This window comes from Coregonus clupeaformis, chromosome 30, assembly GCF_020615455.1.
Source record: "Coregonus clupeaformis isolate EN_2021a chromosome 30, ASM2061545v1, whole genome shotgun sequence".
Lineage (NCBI taxonomy): Eukaryota > Metazoa > Chordata > Actinopteri > Salmoniformes > Salmonidae > Coregonus > Coregonus clupeaformis.
Window position 1 is genome coordinate 39,878,752 of NC_059221.1, and position 22,762 is coordinate 39,901,513.

The 22,762-nt window shown below is 45.7% G+C and overlaps 1 protein-coding gene across 5 annotated transcripts in view; it reads left to right on the forward strand.

Moving 5' to 3' along the window:
• The window catches only part of LOC121546116 (myelin transcription factor 1), a 27,534-nt gene extending 5,878 nt beyond the window's left edge, over window positions 1-21,656 (forward strand). For 2 of the 5 annotated variants that reach the window (XM_041857146.2, XM_041857147.2), the window contains exons 5-17: window positions 148-365; window positions 866-1,068; window positions 8,342-8,590; window positions 8,746-8,906; window positions 9,246-9,308; window positions 10,255-10,323; window positions 10,590-10,652; window positions 11,125-11,208; window positions 12,481-12,702; window positions 13,004-13,095; window positions 13,346-13,449; window positions 13,971-14,114; window positions 14,533-21,656. In XM_041857146.2, coding sequence (XP_041713080.1) covers window positions 148-365; window positions 866-1,068; window positions 8,342-8,590; window positions 8,746-8,906; window positions 9,246-9,308; window positions 10,255-10,323; window positions 10,590-10,652; window positions 11,125-11,208; window positions 12,481-12,702; window positions 13,004-13,095; window positions 13,346-13,449; window positions 13,971-14,114; window positions 14,533-14,676 — 1,816 coding nt within the window. In that variant the 3' untranslated portion in view covers window positions 14,677-21,656. The remainder of the gene's footprint in view (window positions 1-147; window positions 366-865; window positions 1,069-8,341; window positions 8,591-8,745; window positions 8,907-9,245; window positions 9,309-10,254; window positions 10,324-10,589; window positions 10,653-11,124; window positions 11,209-12,480; window positions 12,703-13,003; window positions 13,096-13,345; window positions 13,450-13,970; window positions 14,115-14,532) is intronic. The other 3 variants (XM_041857149.2, XM_041857148.2, XM_041857150.2) reach the window with 3 other exon arrangements.
• The last annotated feature ends 1,106 nt before the right edge of the window (window positions 21,657-22,762 follow it).

The window sequence follows — 22,762 nt, forward strand, 5'->3', positions numbered from 1 at the left end:
TCATCAATTCCATGCTCTACAATATGCAAATGTACCCTCTGCTGATAAGAGAGCTTTTAATCCTGCCCCTCTCATCCCAAGCAGACTGTTCTTCTCACACACACCCCTCTCTCTCTCTCTCCCTCTCTCGCTCTCTCTCTCCTCCAGGCCCATGTGTTTTGTGAAGCAGCTGGAAGTGCCTCACTATGGGCAGTACAGGCCCAATATGGTGCCTGCCACACCTCGTGCCAACCTGACCAAGGAGCTGGAGAAGTACTCCAAGGTCTCCTTTGATTATGCAAGCTTCGACTGTCAGGTGTTTGGGAAGCGCATGCTTGCTCCAAAGATACCGATCGGTGAAGAAGACTCAACCAAAGCCTTCAAATGTAAGGAAACGTGATGTTGTCCTGTAGCCCTATATCTTTAGCCTACACATACACACACCACACACACACACACACACACACGCACGCACGCACGCATGCACGCACGCACACACACACACACACACACACACACACACACACACACACACACACACACACACACACACACACACACACACACACACACACACACACACACACACACACACACACACACACACACACACACACACACACACACACACACACACACACACTCACACACACACACACACACACTCACACACACACTCACACACACACACACACACACACACACACACACACACACACACACACACACACACACACACACACACACACACACACACACACACACACACACAGACACACACACACAGAGAGAGTACAGAGAGTACAGACAGACAGAAAGTCAGACATACAGACGCACAACAGGACAAGATCATATAGCTAATATCTCTGTTTCTCTGCTCCCTCAGCTAAACTCTCGTCCCCCAAGTCTTCTTCTCCCAGCCTCAGCCTGCATGGAGGCAGTGGAAAGACTGCCTCTTCTTCTGCCTACGACTACTCCCATGAAGCCCAGGCCGCCCACATGGCTGCCACCGCCATCCTAAACCTGTCCACACGCTGCTGGGAGAGGCCTGAGAACCTGAGCACCAAGCACCAGGACCTGGCCAGCAAGGTAGACCAGCCCTCCCTATCTTTAGCCCTGTTTATACCTGCTGCTAACATGTTTCCTTTGTCCTGATAGTGTCCACTTCCTGATTCCGTCCACATTTTTAGACAGGGGTAGATGATCAAAAGCCACATTGTGAATGTGGACAAGATCAGGACCAAAGATGCGCCAGGTATAAACAAGGCTTCTGTAGCAAGTTAGCAACACCTCTCTGACATGTATTTATTAACAAGAACACGTGCATGGCTAGGTAGGATTACTGTCTCTGTACTGTGGCTACACCTCCCCATGTCTGTAATGAGACATACTGTACGGTACCTGGCCAGCAGAGTAGGCCTCCTATCACTATAGCAACCTCACCTCTATAACAACCTTTACTAGGCCAGCAAGGCACTGTACTGAAGGCCTCCCATTATCTTTATAACCCTGTTTATAGACCAATCAACATAGACCCTGCTCCCCATCAAAATAAATGTTCCCTTTACTTTTAGAGATGTGAGGAGCAAAAGTTATATGAGGCAGGAAAGTGTTGAAGTGTAGCAACAAGTTACCCCTAGACTCCTAGAGCTCACCTATTGCCAAGTCACCCCCTTGACTTCTAGAGCTCACCCACTGCCAAGTTACCCCTAGACTCCTAGAGCTCACCTACTGCCAAGTTACCCCCTAGACTCCTAGAGCTCACCTACTGCCAAGTTACCCCTAGACTCCTAGAGCTCACCTACTGCCAAGTTACCCCTAGACTCCTAGAGCTCACCTACTGCCAAGTTACCCCCTAGACTCCTAGAGCTCACCCACTGCCAAGTTACCCCCTAGACTCCTAGAGCTCACCTACTGCCAAGTTACCCCTAGACTCCTAGAGCTCACCCACTGCCAAGTTACCCCCTAGACTCCTAGAGCTCACCTACTGCCAAGTTACCCCTAGACTCCTAGAGCTCACCAACTGTGAAGTTACCCCTAGACTCCTAGAGCTCACCAACTGTGAAGTTACCCTAAACTCCTAGAGCTCACCTACTGCCAAGTTACCCCCTAGACTCCTAGAGCTCACCTACTGCCAAGTTACCCCTAGACTCCTAGGGCTCACCTACTGCCAAGTTACCCCCTAGACTCCTAGAGCCTACCTACTGCCAAGTTACCCCTAGACTCCTAGGGCTCACCTACTGCCAAGTTACCCCCTAGACTCCTAGAGCTCACCTACTGCCAAGTTACCCCCTAGACTCCTAGAGCTCACCTACTGCCGAGTTACCCCTAGACTCCTAGAGCTCACCTACTGCCAAGTTACCCCCTAGACTCCTAGAGCTCACCTACTGCCAAGTTACCCCTAAACTCCTAGAGCTCACCTACTGCCAAGTTACCCCCTAGACTCCTAGAGCTCACCTACTGCCAAGTTACCCCTAGACTCTTAGAGCTCACCCACTGCCAAGTTACCCCTAGACTCCTAGAGCTCACCTACTGCCAAGTTACCCCCTAGACTCCTAGCGCTCACCCACTGCCAAGTTACCCCTAGACTCCTAGAGCTCACCTACTGCCAAGTTGCCCCTAGACTCCTAGGGCTCACCTACTGCCAAGTTACCCCCTAGACTCCTAGAGCTTACCTACTGCCAAGTTACCCCCTAGACTCCTAGAGCTCACCTACTGCCAAGTTACCCCTAGACTCCTAGAGCTCACCTACTGCCAAGTTACCCCTAAACTCCTAGAGCTCACCTACTGCCAAGTTACCCCCTAGACTCCTAGAGCTCACCTACTGCCAAGTTACTCCCTAGACTCCTAGCGCTCACCTACTGCCAAGTTACCCCCTAGACTCCTAGAGCTCACCTACTGCCAAGTTACCCCCTAGACTCCTAGCGCTCACCCACTGCCAAGTTACCCCTAGACTCCTAGAGCTCACCTACTGCCGAGTTACCCCTAGACTCCTAGAGCTCACCTACTGCCAAGTTACCCCTAGACTCCTAGAGCTCACCTACTGCCAAGTTACCCCTAGACTCCTAGAGCTCACCCACTGCCAAGTTACCCCCTAGACTCCTAGAGCTCACCCACTGCCAAGTTACCCCTAGACTCCTAGAGCTCACCACTGCCAAGTTACCCTAGACTCCTAGAGCTCACCAACTGTGAAGTTACCCCTAGACTCCTAGAGCTCACCAACTGTGAAGTTACCCCTAAACTCCTAGAGCTCACCTACTGCCAAGTTACCCCTAGACTCCTAGAGCTCACCTACTGCCAAGTTACCCCTAGACTCCTAGGGCTCACCTACTGCCAAGTTACCCCCTAGACTCCTAGAGCCTACCTACTGCCAAGTTACCCCTAGACTCCTAGGGCTCACCTACTGCCAAGTTACCCCCTAGACTCCTAGAGCTCACCTACTGCCAAGTTACCCCCTAGACTCCTAGAGCTCACCTACTGCCAAGTTACCCCTAGACTCCTAGAGCTCACCTACTGCCAAGTTACCCCCTAGACTCCTAGAGCTCACCTACTGCCAAGTTACCCCTAAACTCCTAGAGCTCACCTACTGCCAAGTTACCCCTAGACTCCTAGAGCTCACCTACTGCCAAGTTACCCCCTAGACTCTTAGAGCTCACCCACTGCCAAGTTACCCCTAGACTCCTAGAGCTCACCTACTGCCAAGTTACCCCCTAGACTCCTAGCGCTCACCCACTGCCAAGTTACCCCTAGACTCCTAGAGCTCACCTACTGCCAAGTTACCCCTAGACTCCTAGGGCTCACCTACTGCCAAGTTACCCCTAGACTCCTAGAGCTTACCTACTGCCAAGTTACCCCCTAGACTCCTAGAGCTCACCTACTGCCAAGTTACCCCTAGACTCCTAGAGCTCACCTACTGCCAAGTTACCCCTAAACTCCTAGAGCTCACCTACTGCCAAGTTACCCCCTAGACCCCTAGAGCTCACCTACTGCCAAGTTACCCCCTAGACTCCTAGCGCTCACCTACTGCCAAGTTACCCCCTAGACTCCTAGAGCTCACCTACTGCCAAGTTACCCCCTAGACTCCTAGCGCTCACCCACTGCCAAGTTACCCCTAGACTCCTAGAGCTCACCTACTGCCAAGTTACCCCTAGACTCCTAGAGCTCACCTACTGCCAAGTTACCCCTAGACTCCTAGAGCTCACCTACTGCCAAGTTACCTCCTAGACTCCTAGCGCTCACCCACTGCCAAGTTACCCCTAGACTCCTAGAGCTCACCCACTGCCAAGTTACCCCCTAGACTCCTAGAGCTCACCAACTGCCAAGTTACCCCTAGACTCCTAGAGCTCACCTACTGCCAAGTTACCCTCTAGACTCCTAGAGCTCACCTACTGCCAAGTTACCCCTAGACTCCTAGAGCTCACCTACTGCCAAGTTACCCCCTAGACTCCTAGAGCTCACCCACTGCCAAGTTACCCCCTAGACTCCTAGAGCTCACCTACTGCCAAGTTACCCCTAGACTCCTAGAGCTCACCAACTGTGAAGTTACCCCTAGACTCCTAGAGCTCACCAACTGTGAAGTTACCCCTAAACTCCTAGAGCTCACCTACTGCCAAGTTACCCCCTAGACTCCTAGAGCTCACCTACTGCCAAGTTACCCCTAGACTCCTAGGGCTCACCTACTGCCAAGTTACCCCCTAGACTCCTAGAGCCTACCTACTGCCAAGTTACCCCTAGACTCCTAGGGCTCACCTACTGCCAAGTTACCCCCTAGACTCCTAGAGCTCACCTACTGCCAAGTTACCCCCTAGACTCCTAGAGCTCACCTACTGCCAAGTTACCCCTAGACTCCTAGAGCTCACCTACTGCCAAGTTACCCCCTAGACTCCTAGAGCTCACCTACTGCCAAGTTACCCCTAAACTCCTAGAGCTCACCTACTGCCAAGTTACCCCCTAGACTCCTAGAGCTCACCTACTGCCAAGTTACCCCCTAGACTCTTAGAGCTCACCCACTGCCAAGTTACCCCTAGACTCCTAGAGCTCACCTACTGCCAAGTTACCCCCTAGACTCCTAGCGCTCACCCACTGCCAAGTTACCCCTAGACTCCTAGAGCTCACCTACTGCCAAGTTACCCCTAGACTCCTAGGGCTCACCTACTGCCAAGTTACCCCCTAGACTCCTAGAGCTTACCTACTGCCAAGTTACCCCCTAGACTCCTAGAGCTCACCTACTGCCAAGTTACCCCTAGACTCCTAGAGCTCACCTACTGCCAAGTTACCCCTAAACTCCTAGAGCTCACCTACTGCCAAGTTACCCCCTAGACTCCTAGAGCTCACCTACTGCCAAGTTACCCCTAGACTCCTAGAGCTCACCTACTGCCAAGTTACCCCCTAGACTCCTAGCGCTCACCCACTGCCAAGTTACCCCTAGACTCCTAGAGCTCACCTACTGCCAAGTTACCCCTAGACTCCTAGAGCTCACCTACTGCCAAGTTACCCCTAGACTCCTAGAGCTCACCTACTGCCAAGTTACCCCCTAGACTCCTAGAGCTCACCCACTGCCAAGTTACCCCCTAGACTCCTAGAGCTCACCCACTGCCAAGTTACCCCCTAGACTCCTAGAGCTCACCTACTGCCAAGTTACCCCTAGACTCCTAGAGCTCACCAACTGTGAAGTTACCCCTAGACTCCTAGAGCTCACCAACTGTGAAGTTACCCCTAAACTCCTAGAGCTCACCTACTGCCAAGTTACCCCCTAGACTCCTAGAGCTCACCTACTGCCAAGTTACCCCTAGACTCCTAGGGCTCACCTACTGCCAAGTTACCCCCTAGACTCCTAGAGCCTACCTACTGCCAAGTTACCCCTAGACTCCTAGGGCTCACCTACTGCCAAGTTACCCCCTAGACTCCTAGAGCTCACCTACTGCCAAGTTACCCCCTAGACTCCTAGAGCTCACCTACTGCCAAGTTACCCCTAGACTCCTAGAGCTCACCTACTGCCAAGTTACCCCCTAGACTCCTAGAGCTCACCTACTGCCAAGTTACCCCTAAACTCCTAGAGCTCACCTACTGCCAAGTTACCCCTAGACTCCTAGAGCTCACCTACTGCCAAGTTACCCCTAGACTCTTAGAGCTCACCCACTGCCAAGTTACCCCTAGACTCCTAGAGCTCACCTACTGCCAAGTTACCCCCTAGACTCCTAGCGCTCACCCACTGCCAAGTTACCCCTAGACTCCTAGAGCTCACCTACTGCCAAGTTACCCCTAGACTCCTAGGGCTCACCTACTGCCAAGTTACCCCCTAGACTCCTAGAGCTTACCTACTGCCAAGTTACCCCCTAGACTCCTAGAGCTCACCTACTGCCAAGTTACCCCTAGACTCCTAGAGCTCACCTACTGCCAAGTTACCCCTAAACTCCTAGAGCTCACCTACTGCCAAGTTACCCCCTAGACTCCTAGAGCTCACCTACTGCCAAGTTACCCCCTAGACTCCTAGCGCTCACCTACTGCCAAGTTACCCCCTAGACTCCTAGAGCTCACCTACTGCCAAGTTACCCCCTAGACTCCTAGCGCTCACCCACTGCCAAGTTACCCCTAGACTCCTAGAGCTCACCTACTGCCAAGTTACCCCTAGACTCCTAGAGCTCACCTACTGCCAAGTTACCCCTAGACTCCTAGAGCTCACCTACTGCCAAGTTACCTCCTAGACTCCTAGCGCTCACCCACTGCCAAGTTACCCCTAGACTCCTAGAGCTCACCCACTGCCAAGTTACCCCCTAGACTCCTAGAGCTCACCAACTGCCAAGGTACCCCTAGACTCCTAGAGCTCACCTACTGCCAAGTTACCCTCTAGACTCCTAGAGCTCACCTACTGCCAAGTTACCCCTAGACTCCTAGAGCTCACCTACTGCCAAGTTACCCCCTAGACTCCTAGAGCTCACCTACTGCCAAGTTACCCCCTAGACTCCTAGAGCTCACCTACTGCCAAGTTACCCCCTAGACTCCTAGAGCTCACCTACTGCCAAGTTACCCCCTAGACTCCTAGAGCTCACCCACTGCCAAGTTACCCTCTAGACTCCTAGAGCTCACCTACTGCCAAGTTACCCCTAGACTCCTAGAGCTCACCCACTGCCAAGTTACCCTCTAGACTCCTAGAGCTCACCTACTGCCAAGTTACCCCTAGACTCCTAGAGCTCACCCACTGCCAAGTTACCCCCTAGACTCCTAGAGCTCACCTACTGCCAAGTTACCCCCTAGACTCCTAGAGCTCACCTACTGCCAAGTTACCCCTAAACTCCTAGAGCTCACCCACTGCCAAGTTACCCTCTAGACTCCTAGAGCTCACCTACTGCCAAGTTACCCTAGACTCCTAGAGCTCACCCACTGCCAAGTTACCCCTAGACTCCTAGAGCTCACCTACTGCCAAGTTACCCCCTAGACTCCTAGAGCTCACCTACTGCCAAGTTACCCCTAAACTCCTAGAGCTCACCTACTGCCAAGTTACCCCTAAACTCCTAGAGCTCACCTACTGCCAAGTTACCCCCTAAACTCCTAGAGCTCACCTACTGCCAAGTTACCCCTAGACTCCTAGAGCTCACCTACTGCCAAGTTACCCCTAGACTCCTAGAGCTCACCCACTGAATGTATCATCAGGTAGTGTTTGTTAACAGGAAGAGGATGGTGTTGAGGTGTGGTTCCTTTGTTTATATCCATCTATCCTTTTCATTTGGCTGGCTGCCAGTTCCCTGGATTACCCTCCACCAGGTAGTCTTTTTTCATTATCTACTGGCCGGAGCTCTCTGTTCCTCCCTCCCTCCAACCTCCCCCCCGTCTATCTGTACACAGGAGGTGTAATTGGAGCAGCACTCTCCCCCATATTGTGATTTTTTAAAAGCTTTTTGCCTTGGCGAGGAGAGTGACTGCTTCATCATTTTTAGATTCCCTGACATGGTGTTGGGTGATAGAAAGGGAAGATTAATAGCCGTAGCAGCTCAGTGGCAGTGCTGATCAGCCAGGGACCGTTCTGGGACCAGGGCCCGTTTTTTCTCGCTCCCCACAGCCACCGTGCCGCGGCGTGCACCTCTTTGATTTCTCTGGCTCCGCTACAGGTAATATGAATAACATTGAACACTAAAGAGAGAGAGCCTGTTTCCCCGATCTCCCCTTATAAATCTGACAACACAAATGGAGCCTGACCAGCGCTGTTGGCAATGTGTGTCCATTCACATGTGTTTAACAGAGACAGGTGGGGCATTAAGATAACAGGCGCTGGGGATATACTTGTCGTGATACATTGTGGTGTGGATCACGTGTGACAATGTAATGTTATTGCGATTGTCAGCATTACCATAATTGCCCTCTGCAGAGCATGGACATCGAGGTGGACGAGAATGGGACTCTTGACCTGAGCATGAAGAAGCCCGTCAAAAGAGAGGGCACCAGCCCTGGGGTGCGTTCCCCGGACCCCTCCTGCTCCTCCTCTTCCTCCCTGCACCACGGAGGCAGCAGTGGCATGACCTCGCCCCACACGGGCCACGCCTACAAACAGGAACACTGGGAGGAGCCTCTGGACTACACCAAACCCAACCGCCAGCGAGAAGAGGATACAGAGGAGGTCTGTCCTCTGCTGTGTTCTCCTCCTTCCACCTTTTCCTCTTTCTGATCATGGAGGCTCGTTGCCATGTGTCCACTCATGCGTAACCAACAATTAAAATGTACTAGAGGATCGGATGTGTTCTCTACTCTTCTTGATTCCATTTGATTCCACAGATGGAGCACCACACAGCGCGGTCATTTGCCTCATCCGACCATGAGGACATGGACCTGATGCAGGACTACCCCGAGGAGAGGAATTACCCCGGAGAGGTCACCACCCCAAACTTCAAGGTCCAGTTCCAACAGCCCAAGGATTGCAAGAAAGATGTGCTCCTGTAAGTCAATGGTCTGTCTATTCTCCCTGGAGGAACGGCTGCACAAAGAATCCTTTAACGTCCACATTTTTACATTTGAGTCATTTAGCAGACGCTGTTATCCAGAGCGACTTACAGTTAGTGAGTGCATACATTATTTTTTTTCACCACATCACTCTCTCTGACGTTCTGATCCCCATTCCCCTGAGATGCTGTCATTCACTGTTCCCCTCTCCTCTCCTCTCATCTCCTCTCCTCTCCTCTCCTCTCCTCTCCTCTCCTCTCCTCTCCTCTCCTCTCCTCTCCTCTCCTCTCCTCTCCTCTCCTCTCCTCTCCTCTCCTCTCTATGTGTGTCTCCAGGTGCCCCACTCCTGGCTGTGACGGCAGTGGCCACATCACTGGAAACTATGCATCCCATCGCAGGTATGGTATACCACACTATATAGCACAGGTCCTGAGCCAATGATGTGGTCACACTGTATACAGGAAACATGGTGGCTAATTTAAATAATGATTTAGATTAAGATTGCATCATTAATATAATGTTTTCCTCGCTGGCTGTTTTCTATTTCCAAAGACTTTCCTAATAACTTTGAACTATATTCCTCCCTCTCTTCTCTTTCTCTCTCTCCTCTCTCTCTTCTCTCTCTCCTCTCCTCTCTCTCTTTTCTTTCTCTCTCTCCGCTCTCTTTCTCTCTCCTCTCTCTCTCTTCTCTCTCCTCTCTCTCTTCTCTCTCTCCTCTCCTCTCTCTTTCTCTCTCTCCTTTCTCTCTCTTTCTCTCTCTCCTCTCTCTTCTCTTTCTCTCTCCCCTCTCTCTTTCTCTCCCTCCTTTCTCTCTTTCTCTATCTCCTCTCCTCTCTCTCTTCTCTTTCTCTATTCTCTCTACTCTCTCTTTCTCTCTCTCATTTCTCTCTCTTTCTCTCTCTCCTCTCTCACTCTCCTTTATCTCTCCTCTCTCTCTATCCTCTCTCTCATATCTCCTCTCTCTCTCTTTCTCTCTCTCTCCTCTTTCTCTTCTCTCTCCTCTTTCTTTCTTTCTTTCTTTCTTTCTTTCTTTCTTTCTTTCTTTCTTTCTTTCTTTCTTTCTTTCTCTTCCTCTCTCTCTCTCTCTCTCTCTCTCTCTCCTCTCCCTCTCCTCTCCTCTCTCTCTCTCTCTCTCTCTCTCTCTCTCTCTCTCTCTCTCTCTCTCTCTCTCTCTCTCTCTCTCTCTCTCTCTCTCTCTCTCTCTCTCTCTCTCTCTCTCTCTCTCTCTCTCTCTCTCCCTCTCTCTCTCTCTCTCTCTCTCTCTCCTCTCTCTCTCTCCTCTTTCTTCTCTTTCTCTCTCTCTTTTTCTCTCTTTTTCTCTCTCTCTCTTCTCTCTCCCTTCAGTCTGTCTGGGTGTCCTCTTGCTGATAAGAGTCTTCGGTCCCTCATGGCGACCCACTCTGCTGAACTCAAGTATGTCTGTTTCCCACTGGGCTTTCCCCTTGGTTCTGTCGCCACTGTATGCTAAAATGATCAATTCTATTTACTTCTATTTCTGCTGTTTTTACTGGGACCGCTAACGCCACTGTTGCTGCATCTGCCCTTGTAATTCTCCTGCCCCCATCTCCACTGAAAAACCAATACCTCTACACCCTCACACCCATCAGTTGCTATCGTGCAAATGTGATGGTTCTATTCTTTGGTGCGCTGACATTTAACCCGTTCCCTTGATTTCCCAGGTGCCCCACTCCAGGATGTGATGGTTCAGGACATAACACTGGAAACTACGCCTCCCACAGAAGGTACAGAGCTCATCAGTGAACTACCAACCTACCTCCACCAATCCTACCTACCTTCCATCTCACATGGGAGACAGTCGCAAAACAACCTTCTTTCTCCCCACCCCCCTCCCTCTCTCTCTTTCTCACACACGCAGACACACAAGTACAGAGAAGCTTAGAAAGAGATCATGGTCGTTTTAGTCAGGACTCATACACGCAGCCGCATCCGCAATTGTGAAAATGACGTTTTATCCATTTTTGATATGCTTATCCTTTTAGTTTGGTTTACTACTTTGTTGGATTCACTATTTAAAATAGCGGTTTGTTCTTCTATTTTATTTAAATTGTTTCACTTTCTTTCGGCATTAGAATAAATAATCAGATGCTTAATGTTCCATCCCTATGTCAAACAATAACGTCACCACCACAAAAGACGATTGTTGAAGGTGTTTTTCCACCCTTTTTTTATCGGCTTCATACTTTCTGTTTTCAGTTTGTCTGGGTGCCCCCGTGCCAAGAAAAGTGGATTAAAAACAGCCCCCACCAAGGACGACAAGGAGGACTCCGAGCTCTTAAAGTTCGTACCACTAAGAAAGCCACGCCCTTTTTTCTTCTAATTAAGATATACGGTAAAAGTCACTTCCAAAAAAAAGTAAAGGCAGTCACGCTGACCTCCGTGACCCAAGCCCAGTCTGTCTCCTAGAGATGACATCATCACACCAGTGCCACACCCAGACCAGCCTGAGACGCAATGCGCCGCCTGCGCTGACTCACAGTACTGGTAGTTCATTGTAGAGTATCGCAGTGTAGATCACGTCTCAAATTTTTTTTACATTAACATTTCTCTGAAATTGTCTCTTTTCAACTGATGACAGCTAATAAAAGACCTTGGTGTCTGTGTTTGTTGAATGTCCCTGCTTGGTTATGCTACCACAACATGATGCCATGCTACCACAACATGATGCCATGCAACAGGTAGAGTACCTAAAGTGGGGTACCTATAATGGTAAACTGCGGCAGAGAAGTAACACTTTGTTTTTAGTCGGGCAGGTTTTTTTGGCCTCATAGTCAAATAGTGTTGCATAATGAAATAGTGTTGCATAATGAAATAGTGTTGCATAGTGAAATAGTGTTGCATAGTGAAATAGTGTTGCATAGTGAAATAGTGTTGCATAATGAAATAGTGTTGCATAGTGAAATTGTGTTGCATAGTCAAATAGTGTCGCATAGTGAAATGGTGTTGCATAGTGAAATAGTGTTGCATAGTGAAATAGTGTTGCATAGTGAAATAGTGTTGCATAGTGAAATAGTGTTGCATAGTGAAATAGTGTTGCATAGTGAAATAGTGTTGCATAGTGAAATAGTGTTGCATAGTGAAATATTGTTGCATAGTGAAATAGTGTTGCATAGTGAAATAGTGTTGCATAGTGAAATAGTGTTGCATAGTGAAATAGTGTTGCATAGTGAAATAGTGTTGCATAATGAAATAGTGTTGCATAGTGAAATAGTGTTGCATAGTGAAATAGTGTTGCATAGTGAAATAGTGTTGCATAGTGAAATAGTGTTGCATAGTGAAATAGTGTTGCATAATGAAATAGTGTTGCATAGTGAAATGATACCAGCTACTGTAATGGTATAATCTTACACATTTATTTTTTATATTAAATGATGTTAGAACTATATTTACCATACACTTTGTACTTTACATCTCATCTCTCTCTACAAGTCGCATACCTATAGATATACTAATTACCCCCCCCCTCTCTCTCTCTCCCTCTCTCTCTCTCTCCCTCTCTCTCTCTCTCTCTCTCTCTCTCTCTCTCTCTCTCTCTCTCTCTCTCCCCTACAGATGCCCCGTGCCAGGCTGTGACAGCCTGGGTCACATCAGTGGGAAGTACGCCACGCATCGCAGTGCCTATGGGTGCCCGCTAGCTGCCCGCAGGCAGAAGGAGGGGATGCTCAATGGAAACCCTTTCTCCTGGAAGGCCTTTAAGACGGAGGCCCCCACCTGCCCCACCCCCGGCTGTGATGGATCAGGACACGCCAACGGCAGCTTCCTCACACACCGCAGGTAAGGACCAATCACAACACAGAACACAGGGCAGCTTCCTCACACACCGCAGGTAAGGACCAATCACAACACAGAACACAGGGCAGCTTCCTCACACACCGCAGGTAAGGACCAATCACAACACAGAACACAGGGCAGCTTCCTCACACACCGCAGGTAAGGACCAATCACAACACAGAACACAGGGCAGTTTATTACCACTGGTTGCATCATCAATCTAACTGTATAATTTTGTGGTTCATTCATTGTTTCAAGTACTCAACTTGATGAAATGGACCATCTTTATTCCTCCTGTTTGTAGTCTATCTGGCTGTCCCAGAGCCTCCTTTGCCAAGAAGAAAGCCAAGTTCCCTGGAGATGAGTACCTGAGCACCAAGTTCAGGGCCAGCGACGGTAAGAGTACAACTGAATAGGGAACACCTTTGTGTGACAAGACAATGTCTAGTCAATACAGTATTTCAAACTAGGATGTTTGTCCATTAACTCTGTGTCATTGTTCTGTTCAAGCTTTTAATGGTTGGTTTAATACAATTATGAGTTTTTTAATGGTGAGCGAGTGTTGCGCCTTTTCAAACTATGATGTTGGCCCAGTTTTCCTGTTCTCTCTTATGACCTCATGCATCTCTCCCCTTCCATCCTGCAGTTCTGGATAATGACGAGGACATCAAGCAACTCAACAAGGAGATCAATGAGCTCAACGAAACCAACAACGAGATGGAGACAGACATGGTGAACCTGCAGACACAGGTGTGTCTGTGTGTCTGTGTGTCTGTGTCTGTGTGTGTGTGTGTGTCTGTGTGTCTGTGTGTCTGTGTGTTTGTGTGTCTGTGTGTGTGTGTCTGTGTGTTTGTGTGTGCGTCTGTGTGTCTGTGTGTGTGTGTCTGTGTGTCTGTGTGTGTGTTTGTGTGTGCGTATGTGTGTCTGTGTGTGTGTATGTGTGTCTGTGTGTGTTTGTGTGTCTGTGTGTGTGTGTGTCTGTGTGTCTGTGTGTGTGTTTGTCTGTGTGTCTGTGTGTGTGTGTGTGTGTGTCTGTGTGTGTGTGTCTGTGTGTGTGTTTGTGTGTTTGTGTGTGCGTCTGTGTGTCTGTGTGTCTGTGTGTGTGTTTGTGTGTTTGTGTGTGCGTCTGTGTGTCTGTGTGTCTGTGTGTGTGCGTGTCACATTATTGAGTCAGTGTCTAACAGTTTAACATTGTGGTTTATTGCAAAATGCCTGAGCTCAAGTAAATGTATAAACTGTATGTGTAAATAACTGTTGGGCCTGTGGTGCAGATCTCATCCATGGAGAAGAACCTGAAGAACATTGAGGAGGAGAACAAGCTGATAGAGGAGCAGAATGAGGTTCTCTTCATGGAGCTATCTGGCCTCAGCCACGCCCTGATCCGCAGCTTGGCCAACATACGCCTCCCACACATGGTGAGTTATATGCAGTTACATACGGTACTGAAAAAGCTGTGGCTAACACAAACTAACACACACACTAACACAAACTAATACACACACTAACACAAACTAATACACACACTAACACAAACACACTAACACAAACTAATACACACACTAACAGAAATACACTAACACAAACTAATACACACACTAACAGAAACACACTAACACAAACTAATACACACACTAACACAAACACACTAACACAAACTAATACACACACTAACAGAAACACACTAACACAAACTAATACACACACTAACACAAACACACTAACACAAACTAATACACACACTAACAGAAACACACTAACACAAACTAATACACACACTAACACAAACACACTAACACAAACATATACTGAAATTCCTTGTTTTCGCAAACACAGCAGGAGCCAATCACTGAGCAGAATTTCGACAGCTACTTGAGCACCCTGACTGACATGTACACCAACAAGGAGTGCTACCAGAACCCGGAGAACAAGGCTCTGCTGGAGAACATCAACAAGGCCGTGAAGAGCATCAAGGTGTGAAAACCTCCACGGGGAAAAAATTGTGAAAACATGTCAAATGGAGGAGAGAGATGGCGTCAAGAGACCACAGTATATTTACAGAGAATACAAATACAAAAAAGGGCATTCAGGTTTTATAAACGACAACTTAAATTAAACCCAGGGAGCATTCTGTAAAGAAGAAAAAACGTAACTAGGACCAAAATCCAAACATGCTGCTGTTGGGATCGGTAGGAGGATGTGGAACGGAACCAAATCCTTTAGTTTGAATTGATGAAAAAATATATATCTGGGCTTTTGATTGTTTGTTTTATGTTATCTTTGTCGTTTTCATGTCTGTCCTGTTTTTGAGGTATCTCTGTTTTGGAGGTATCTCTGTTTTGGAGGTATCTCTGTTTTGGAGGTATCTCTGTTTTGGAGGTATCTCTGTTTTGGAGATATCTTTGTTTTGAAGGTGTCTCTGTTTTGGAGGTATCTCTGTTTTGGAGGTATCTCTGTTTTGGAGATATCTTTGTTTTGGAGGTATCTCTGTTTTGAAGGTATCTCTGTTTTGGAGGTATCTCTTTGACTGTCCCAATGTATTCTGTAATTCAAGCTTTAGTTCAGCAACAATTTGGAGAAGAAAGAAAGAAAGATGGAAGTAGTGGGTATGATCTGCCTACATGAGGTGAAGAAAACCGGCTAGAAAATAACAAAAACAAAGCTGAAGAAACGTGAACATTGTGTCCTAGAGAAGACACGAAGGCTTCAGAAAGGATGCTCTGGGGCAGGATAAGGAGAGTGTGCTTGTGAGCGCTGCAGTACTCCTATTGAGGAGAAGCAAATGGAGAATCACTGAACTCTGAGGTCTTCTTGAGCAATGGTTCATGTGCTTATTGTTGTTACTACTGCAGCAAAGATGTCAACATGGCTCCATGTCTCAATTCAGCGGAACAGCTCTTCAAATGAAGATTAAGTCACAAATCACTGGGGGGGGGGGGGTTCTCTTCTGAAATCAACAGTACAGCCTGTTATATATTTTTTATGGAACAACTGGTGTCTGAGAGCAGCAAATGCAGCCTTTTTTCTTTGAACTGAATTATGATAGTAATGGTCAATTCCAGTTAGTCATATCAATAGTTTTTATGAACATAGAAATTGCACTTCATTTCAATGAATAGTTTGTGGTACAATAATTATTGTTATATAAATTATTTAAATTTGTGAATGCTCAAATTGTAATTTATTTCCATTTTATGTTAACCTACTATTTATTTAATATTATCTATTTATTAACTTTTGTTTTATTGTTTTGTAAAACAAAAAAATGCAACCCTGCTGGTCTATCATGGCTATAAAGATTTTAAACAGGGATTCTTCTACGTCAATATTTAAAAATCTATATAGAGAACTGTTCACACTTTTGTTTTTAATAATTTTTTTTTTTAAACATTTTTAAGTGCAGATATTTTATAACTGACAAGGTTTTGATAATTTTATAAAAGTGATTTCATTTCTGTTATTTCTGTTATTATAAAGTATCTTCAGAAAATCCACGGTTTAAAAAGAAATTATGTATTTATTATTTATTTAACATTGAAGAAATTGACTGTCATATGGTTGTATATTTATTTAGTCATTTCTGTGTGTGCTGTGATGGCTAAGTCTTAGTAGTCTTAAAATCCATTGCTAATATTTAAATAAAGAAGAAAAAAAATGGTCAGAAAGAAAAAAATAGAATATTGTTTGATTTACTTTCATAGATATACCAGCAGTTCCTCCTAAGCAGAATAACCAACAAAAGCAGTCACTGTTCTGTTGGTATCAGATTGTCTTTGTGTCAGCCATGATTTGTTTGCGTTTTGTCAGGAAAAATAAGACCAAGAAAATAGATATAAGGATCAAATGTTACCTCTCCTAGCGCTTTGTAGTGGCCAACACTGGCTAACCCAAAACATCTTTAATGTACGATAGACGTTTTAATGCCTTTTGATAAAATATTTTTCTCTGTTCATTATTTTCTCTCAATGTGTTGAGCAGAAGCTCCATAGAGCTCTGTTCCAGTGTGTTCCATCTAGACTGGATGTCTGTGTCTAAAAAACTTAAAGGACATCTCAAGGAAAAACTAAACCATCAAGGAGGATGACAACTATTATCAGATCCACTTCTATGCCCTTGTAGCCTTATTCTAGATTTCATTTGTTGATGCACAAAGTGCCACTAAACCCTCACTTTCTTTCCTGATTCTTTGCATTCTGCAATGTACAATGTCTGGTCACGTGACATGACCAGGGCATCAGACCGAGAGTTGGGATTGTTTCAGATGCCTTTATTTCTTTGCCAAGATGGCCATAAGTACACTATATACACATTCTGTATAAATAGAATTTTAAAAGCTATATATATGAATATAAACATACATATATTTTTCCAGTGTAATTGTTGACTCTTTTTCTCTTGTATTAGCTTATCAGAGGAACAATACCTGCCTGAGAGTTGTGACGACTAGAGGCGATTATGACTGTGGCTTTTTAGGTTTCCTTTTCTATGGATTTCTCTATCTTTGATCCAGACATGGTGAAGATGCTAACGCATGTTGTAGTGAATCTGAAATGCTAATGTATGTTGTAGTGAATCTGAAATGTCTGTAATCTTAACTAAATGGTTGGCTCTTCGTTCAAATGTCCTGTGAGTGAGTTAATGTATAGAGAGGCCTCTTCATAGTGGTCACATTGGCGCTATATTGTGCAGTACTGTGTCGTTGTGATAAGGTTATGATGAGGTCAGTTCACAAACACGGATCACAACGTCAAAAAGCCAATAGGAAAAGTGTAGTACTTGCTCTGAGTGATCTGTTGCAGCTAGTGGTAGACCCTGTGATAATATGATGAGGTAGCATAGTGGTAGACCCTGTGATAATATGATGAGGTAGCCTAGTGGGAGACCCTGTGATAATATGATGAGGTAGCATAGTGGTAGACCCTGTGATAATATGATGAGGTAGCATAGTGGTAGACCCTGTGATAATATGATGAGGTAGCCTAGTGGGAGACCCTGTGATAATATGATGAGGTAGCCTAGTGGGTGACCCTGTGATAATATGATGAGGTAGCCTAGTAGGAGACCCTGTGATAATATGATGAGGTAGCCTAGTGGGAGACCCTGTGATAATATGATGAGGTAGCCTAGTGGGAGACCCTGTGATAATATGATGAGGTAGCCTAGTAGGAGGCCCTGTGATAATATGATGAGGTAGCCTAGTAGGAGGCCCTGTGATAATATGATGAGGTAGCCTAGTGGTCGACCCTGTGATAATATGATGAGGTAGCCTAGTAGGAGACCCTGTGATAATATGATGAGGTAGCCTAGTAGGAGGCCCTGTGATAATATGATGAGGTAGCCTAGTGGGCGACCCTGTGATAATATGATGAGGTAGCCTAGTGGGAGACCCTGTAATAATATGATGAGGTAGCCTAGTGGGAGACCCTGTGATAATATGACGAGGTAGCCTAGTGGGAGACCCTGTGATAATATGATGAGGTAGCCTAGTAGGAGACCCTGTGATAATATGATGAGGTAGCCTAGTGGGAGACCCTGTGATAATATGATGAGGTAGCCTAGTAGGAGAACCTGTGATAATATGATGAGGTAGCCTAGTGGGAGACCCTGTGATAATATGATGAGGTAGCCTAGTGGGTGACCCTGTGATAATATGATGAGGTAGCCTAGTGGGAGACCCTGTGATAATATGATGAGGTAGCCTAGTGGGAGACCCTGTGATAATATGATGAGGTAGCCTAGTAGGAGACCCTGTGATAATATGATGAGGTAGCCTAGTGGGAGACCCTGTGATAATATGATGAGGTAGCCTAGTGGGAGACCCTGTGATAATATGATGAGGTAGCCTAGTAGGAGGCCCTGTGATAATATGATGAGGTAGCGTAGTGGGCGACCCTGTAATAATATGATGAGGTAGCCTAGTGGGAGACCCTGTGATAATATGATGAGGTAGCCTAGTAGGAGACCCTGTGATAATATGATGAGGTAGCCTAGTGGGAGACCCTGTGATAATATGATGAGGTAGCCTAGTAGGAGACCCTGTGATAATATGATGAGGTAGCCTAGTGGGAGACCCTGTGATAATATGATGAGGTAGCCTAGTAGGAGGCCCTGTGATAATATGATGAGGTAGCCTAGTGGGAGACCCTGTGATAATATGATGAGGTAGCCTAGTGGGAGACCCTGTGATAATATGATGAGGTAGCCTAGTGGGAGACCCTGTGATAATATGATTAGGTAGCCTAGTGGGCATGGATGGTATAACTAGCTTTCAGCCAGTGTAATGAAATTCTCTTGTGTATTATTTTTTTTTAAACCATTGAAAATGCCAGTATTTGAGCATGGACTTCTAAGAGCACACTGGGTAATGGCCGCTAACAATGTACTGGTACTCACCGCAGCAGAGTGAGAAAGAGAAACAAAGAACTGTGTATTTAACCTGTTTGTGTTTTAATGTCAATCTAAACATTGTTTGAGATGTAGAATTCCCTTTGCATCAGTGTCCGGGGGTTTGATTCAATTAATGCTATCGCGTTTTTGATATATGGCAGTAATACTTTTCAGACCAAACATTTTGACCAACCCCTCTATTCTTTTTATAGAGGGGATGCAGAGTTTGGCTCGCAGGTTACTGGGAAGAGCTGACTATAGAGGGGATGCAGAGTTTGGCTCGCAGGTTACTGGGAAGAACTGACTATAGCAGCATAATAATATTATGCTAGGACATTAGCCAAAGCTTGCGGTGATAGCAGGGATTGGATCAAGCCCTCCAAGTGAAAAGAGAGGAACATGTGGGAGTAGAGATTGATTTGCAGGGCTAGAGGTCTCCCTCTTGGTTTGAGAGAGAGAGAGGCGTTTGTTGCATAAATATGTGTCCATCACTCAGAATTTCAAAACCTTTAATGGCTACTACCCTTTTGTCTTGTGTAACCTTTCCTCAGGAAGGAGTTCTTCATACATTTGATTAAGAAAGTAGCTTATTCTTCCTCCTCCCTTTAATGCAGAAGTATACTAGACTAGGAGAGAATGAAGATTATGATTGTTCTGGTATCTTATTTGATATGGCATGACCCCTTTTAAACTGCTTGAACTGCACTGAGGTCTGAGATAAAATGGCTAAATGATAAAGATAGTTACAGAACTTTAATGTAATCAAGTGTTAACAACAACAGCTTGTACATTTGATAATGATTGATGAACATATTCTTCACATAAGGAGTTTATGTCTTCCATATTTGTAATGTTTTAGTCTTTTTTCTAAATGGCCGATTGTGATTGGATAGAAGCACTGAAAATGTGGACTGTGTCAAATTGGCACAGAGTAGGTAGGGTGTGTGACTGGTCGGTTAAATAGATGGTCATGTTACGCCAACCAATGCAATGCTGTGTTGACAGTTTTTATTTATAAACACTACATTTGACTACATGGATGATAATGTTAATGTCTGCGGATGAGACATGATGGTGCAGCATGGTGACATATTGTGCCATGTCATGTGATTGTGACATGGCATGTAAAACTATCAATTTCAGTTTGATAGTTGTAAATGATGTGGTCTCATGGAGTGGTTGTAGAAGTACAGTGTTGCATGTAAAAAGCAAAGTCTCTGTTTGCTCTGATCAAAAGTGATCACACACCTGTGAATCCCCCTGAATAATGCAGAACATAAAACCAATGATCTAATATTTCAGTCTACGATAGGCCAGGGTATACACAGATCCCCAGTAGAGTACCCTGTAAACATGAGAAAAGATAGCCCAAAGCTCCCTATTCTGAGATTGGTACACATCTGGAGGCCCCTGAGAATGGTCCCCTGATTCTGTTCTCTCCAGACAAGGGAGGGAGAGAGAGCCAATCGTTAGGTGCCTATACTTCAAACGTTCACATCCAATTTAAAAACACAAAATGTAACAAATCAAAGTAGATCACATGCGTACATACAAACCACACTAACATCCCCAGTAGAAAGGCATGTCTCGTAGAATGGTACAACATGTCGTTGAGCTAATCAAACCAAAACGAACCCCCTCTATAGGTTCTGTAGCTTAAAGCTGTGTGATTTTATCATGTGTGCCTTTCTCGCTCCACTCACTGCAAGCAAAGGTGTGTTTACATTTGAAGAAGCTGGCTCAAATCCTGCTCAGGAGGTTGGCAAGGGTGAAGATGCCTTTTTCAGGGGGTCAGGGAGGGTTGGGGGGCTATTAAAATAAAATAAAAGATGAAATATGTCTTTGACAGGCAGGAGAAGATACTATTAGTGTTGCTGTGGTGACACATTCATTGTTGTTACAGAGACACAAAACATCAATATGTTATAATGGTAAAGAAACTGTGATCTAATTACGATGATTCAGGTACCAAACTGCATGGACAGTTTCTGTGAAGGAAATATCAAATGAACATAAACTTTATTATAGATAATGCATTAGTGTGTAGGGTATTATTTTGAAACAAGTTGAAGTCTCTGTACATATTTGTATTAAGGAACAATGTTATTGTTGTTGTATTAAAGAACATTTGGGGGAAAAAGTACATAGAGTTTGTGACTAAATCCACAGCCAAGGGTTGTCCTGCTAGCCCATTTTTACAGAGATGAGCTATTTTTACTGGTAATTTTATAAGCATTGATATTAATAATATCCTTTTGAAAATTACAAACTTCCAAAATTACAAGCACTTCCACAATGATAGATAGTAAGGATTTTTGTTACTTTTGTAGAGGTGGTTGTTCTTTTGCTACCATTTTGTAAAGCAGGACAAGGCCTTGGCTGTGTGTTCTCCGGGTCTCCTGTTTTCTTTTGGAAGTTAACTCTGTAGTTGGGCTGAAATTGTGACTCTGTGTTTGTGTCCATGTTCTTGTGTTCCTGTGTCAGTGTTATAAACAAGAGAAGTGATGTCAGTTATTGTGGGGGTATCAACCATGTTATCTATGAAAAACATTAATAAAGAATTATAGACAAGTGCATCTGTCGCTTGCTTTTATTGGTGTGTGTGTGTGTGTGTGTGTGTTTGTGCGTGTGTGTGTGTGTGTGTGTGTGTGTGTGTGTGTGTGTGTGTGTGTGTGTGTGTGTGCGTGTGTGTGTGTAGATGCCATACACTGTAGGCTATGGGTTGCCAGAGGATGAAAAGAAAAGAAAAAAACGTCTCTCTTGTTTGTTGTTTGACAAAATGGGGGACTGTGTTTGATGACAGGCTGTCTTGGCATGGATGAGCACTGACATCTACTGGGCTACATGGAATCTACAAGTAATAGAATCTCAAAAATTGTGCCACAGCCACATGACATGTTTGAGTCAGATATTTGCCAGGCAGTTATTGTAAATAAGAATGTGTTCTTAATTTATCTGCCTGGTAAAATCCAAGTTAAATACAAATAAAATACATTTGAGTCAGTGAAGTGTCCTCACACTCCAGTAGCCTAGTTTCTGTAACATGAACAAACATGAACTACCATAGCCTTTTACATGTTGCTGACTGTGTATAAATGAATAATATAAAAGCTATATAGAAATAGAAATCACTATATGCTATTTGTTGTAAGCTACTATAATAGAACAGACAGCATACATTATTCTGATAAAATATGATTTGCTTCATTTAGCTTCATGTCCACATCCCGGTTCAACCCTAACCCTGGGCCTAACCCTAGCTTCATGTCCACATCCTGGTTCAACCCTAACCCTGGGCCTAACCCTAGCTTCATGTCCACATCCCGGTTCAACCCTAACCCTGGTCCTAACCCTAGCTTCATGTCCACATCCCGGTTCAACCCTAACCCTGGGCCTAACCCTAGCTTCATGTCCACATCCCGGTTCAACCCTAACCCTAGGCCTAACCCTAGCTTCATGTCCACATCCCGGTTCAACCCTAACCCTAGGCCTAACCCTAGCTTCATGTCCACATCCCGGTTCAACCCTAACCCTGGGACTAACCTTAGCTTCATGTCCACATCCCGGTTCAACCCTAACCCTAGGCCTAACCCTAGCTTCATGTCCACATTCCAGTTCAACCCTAACCCTAAAGATAAGTATAAAGCTTGTATTCAACTGATTGATGTGCTATATTAAA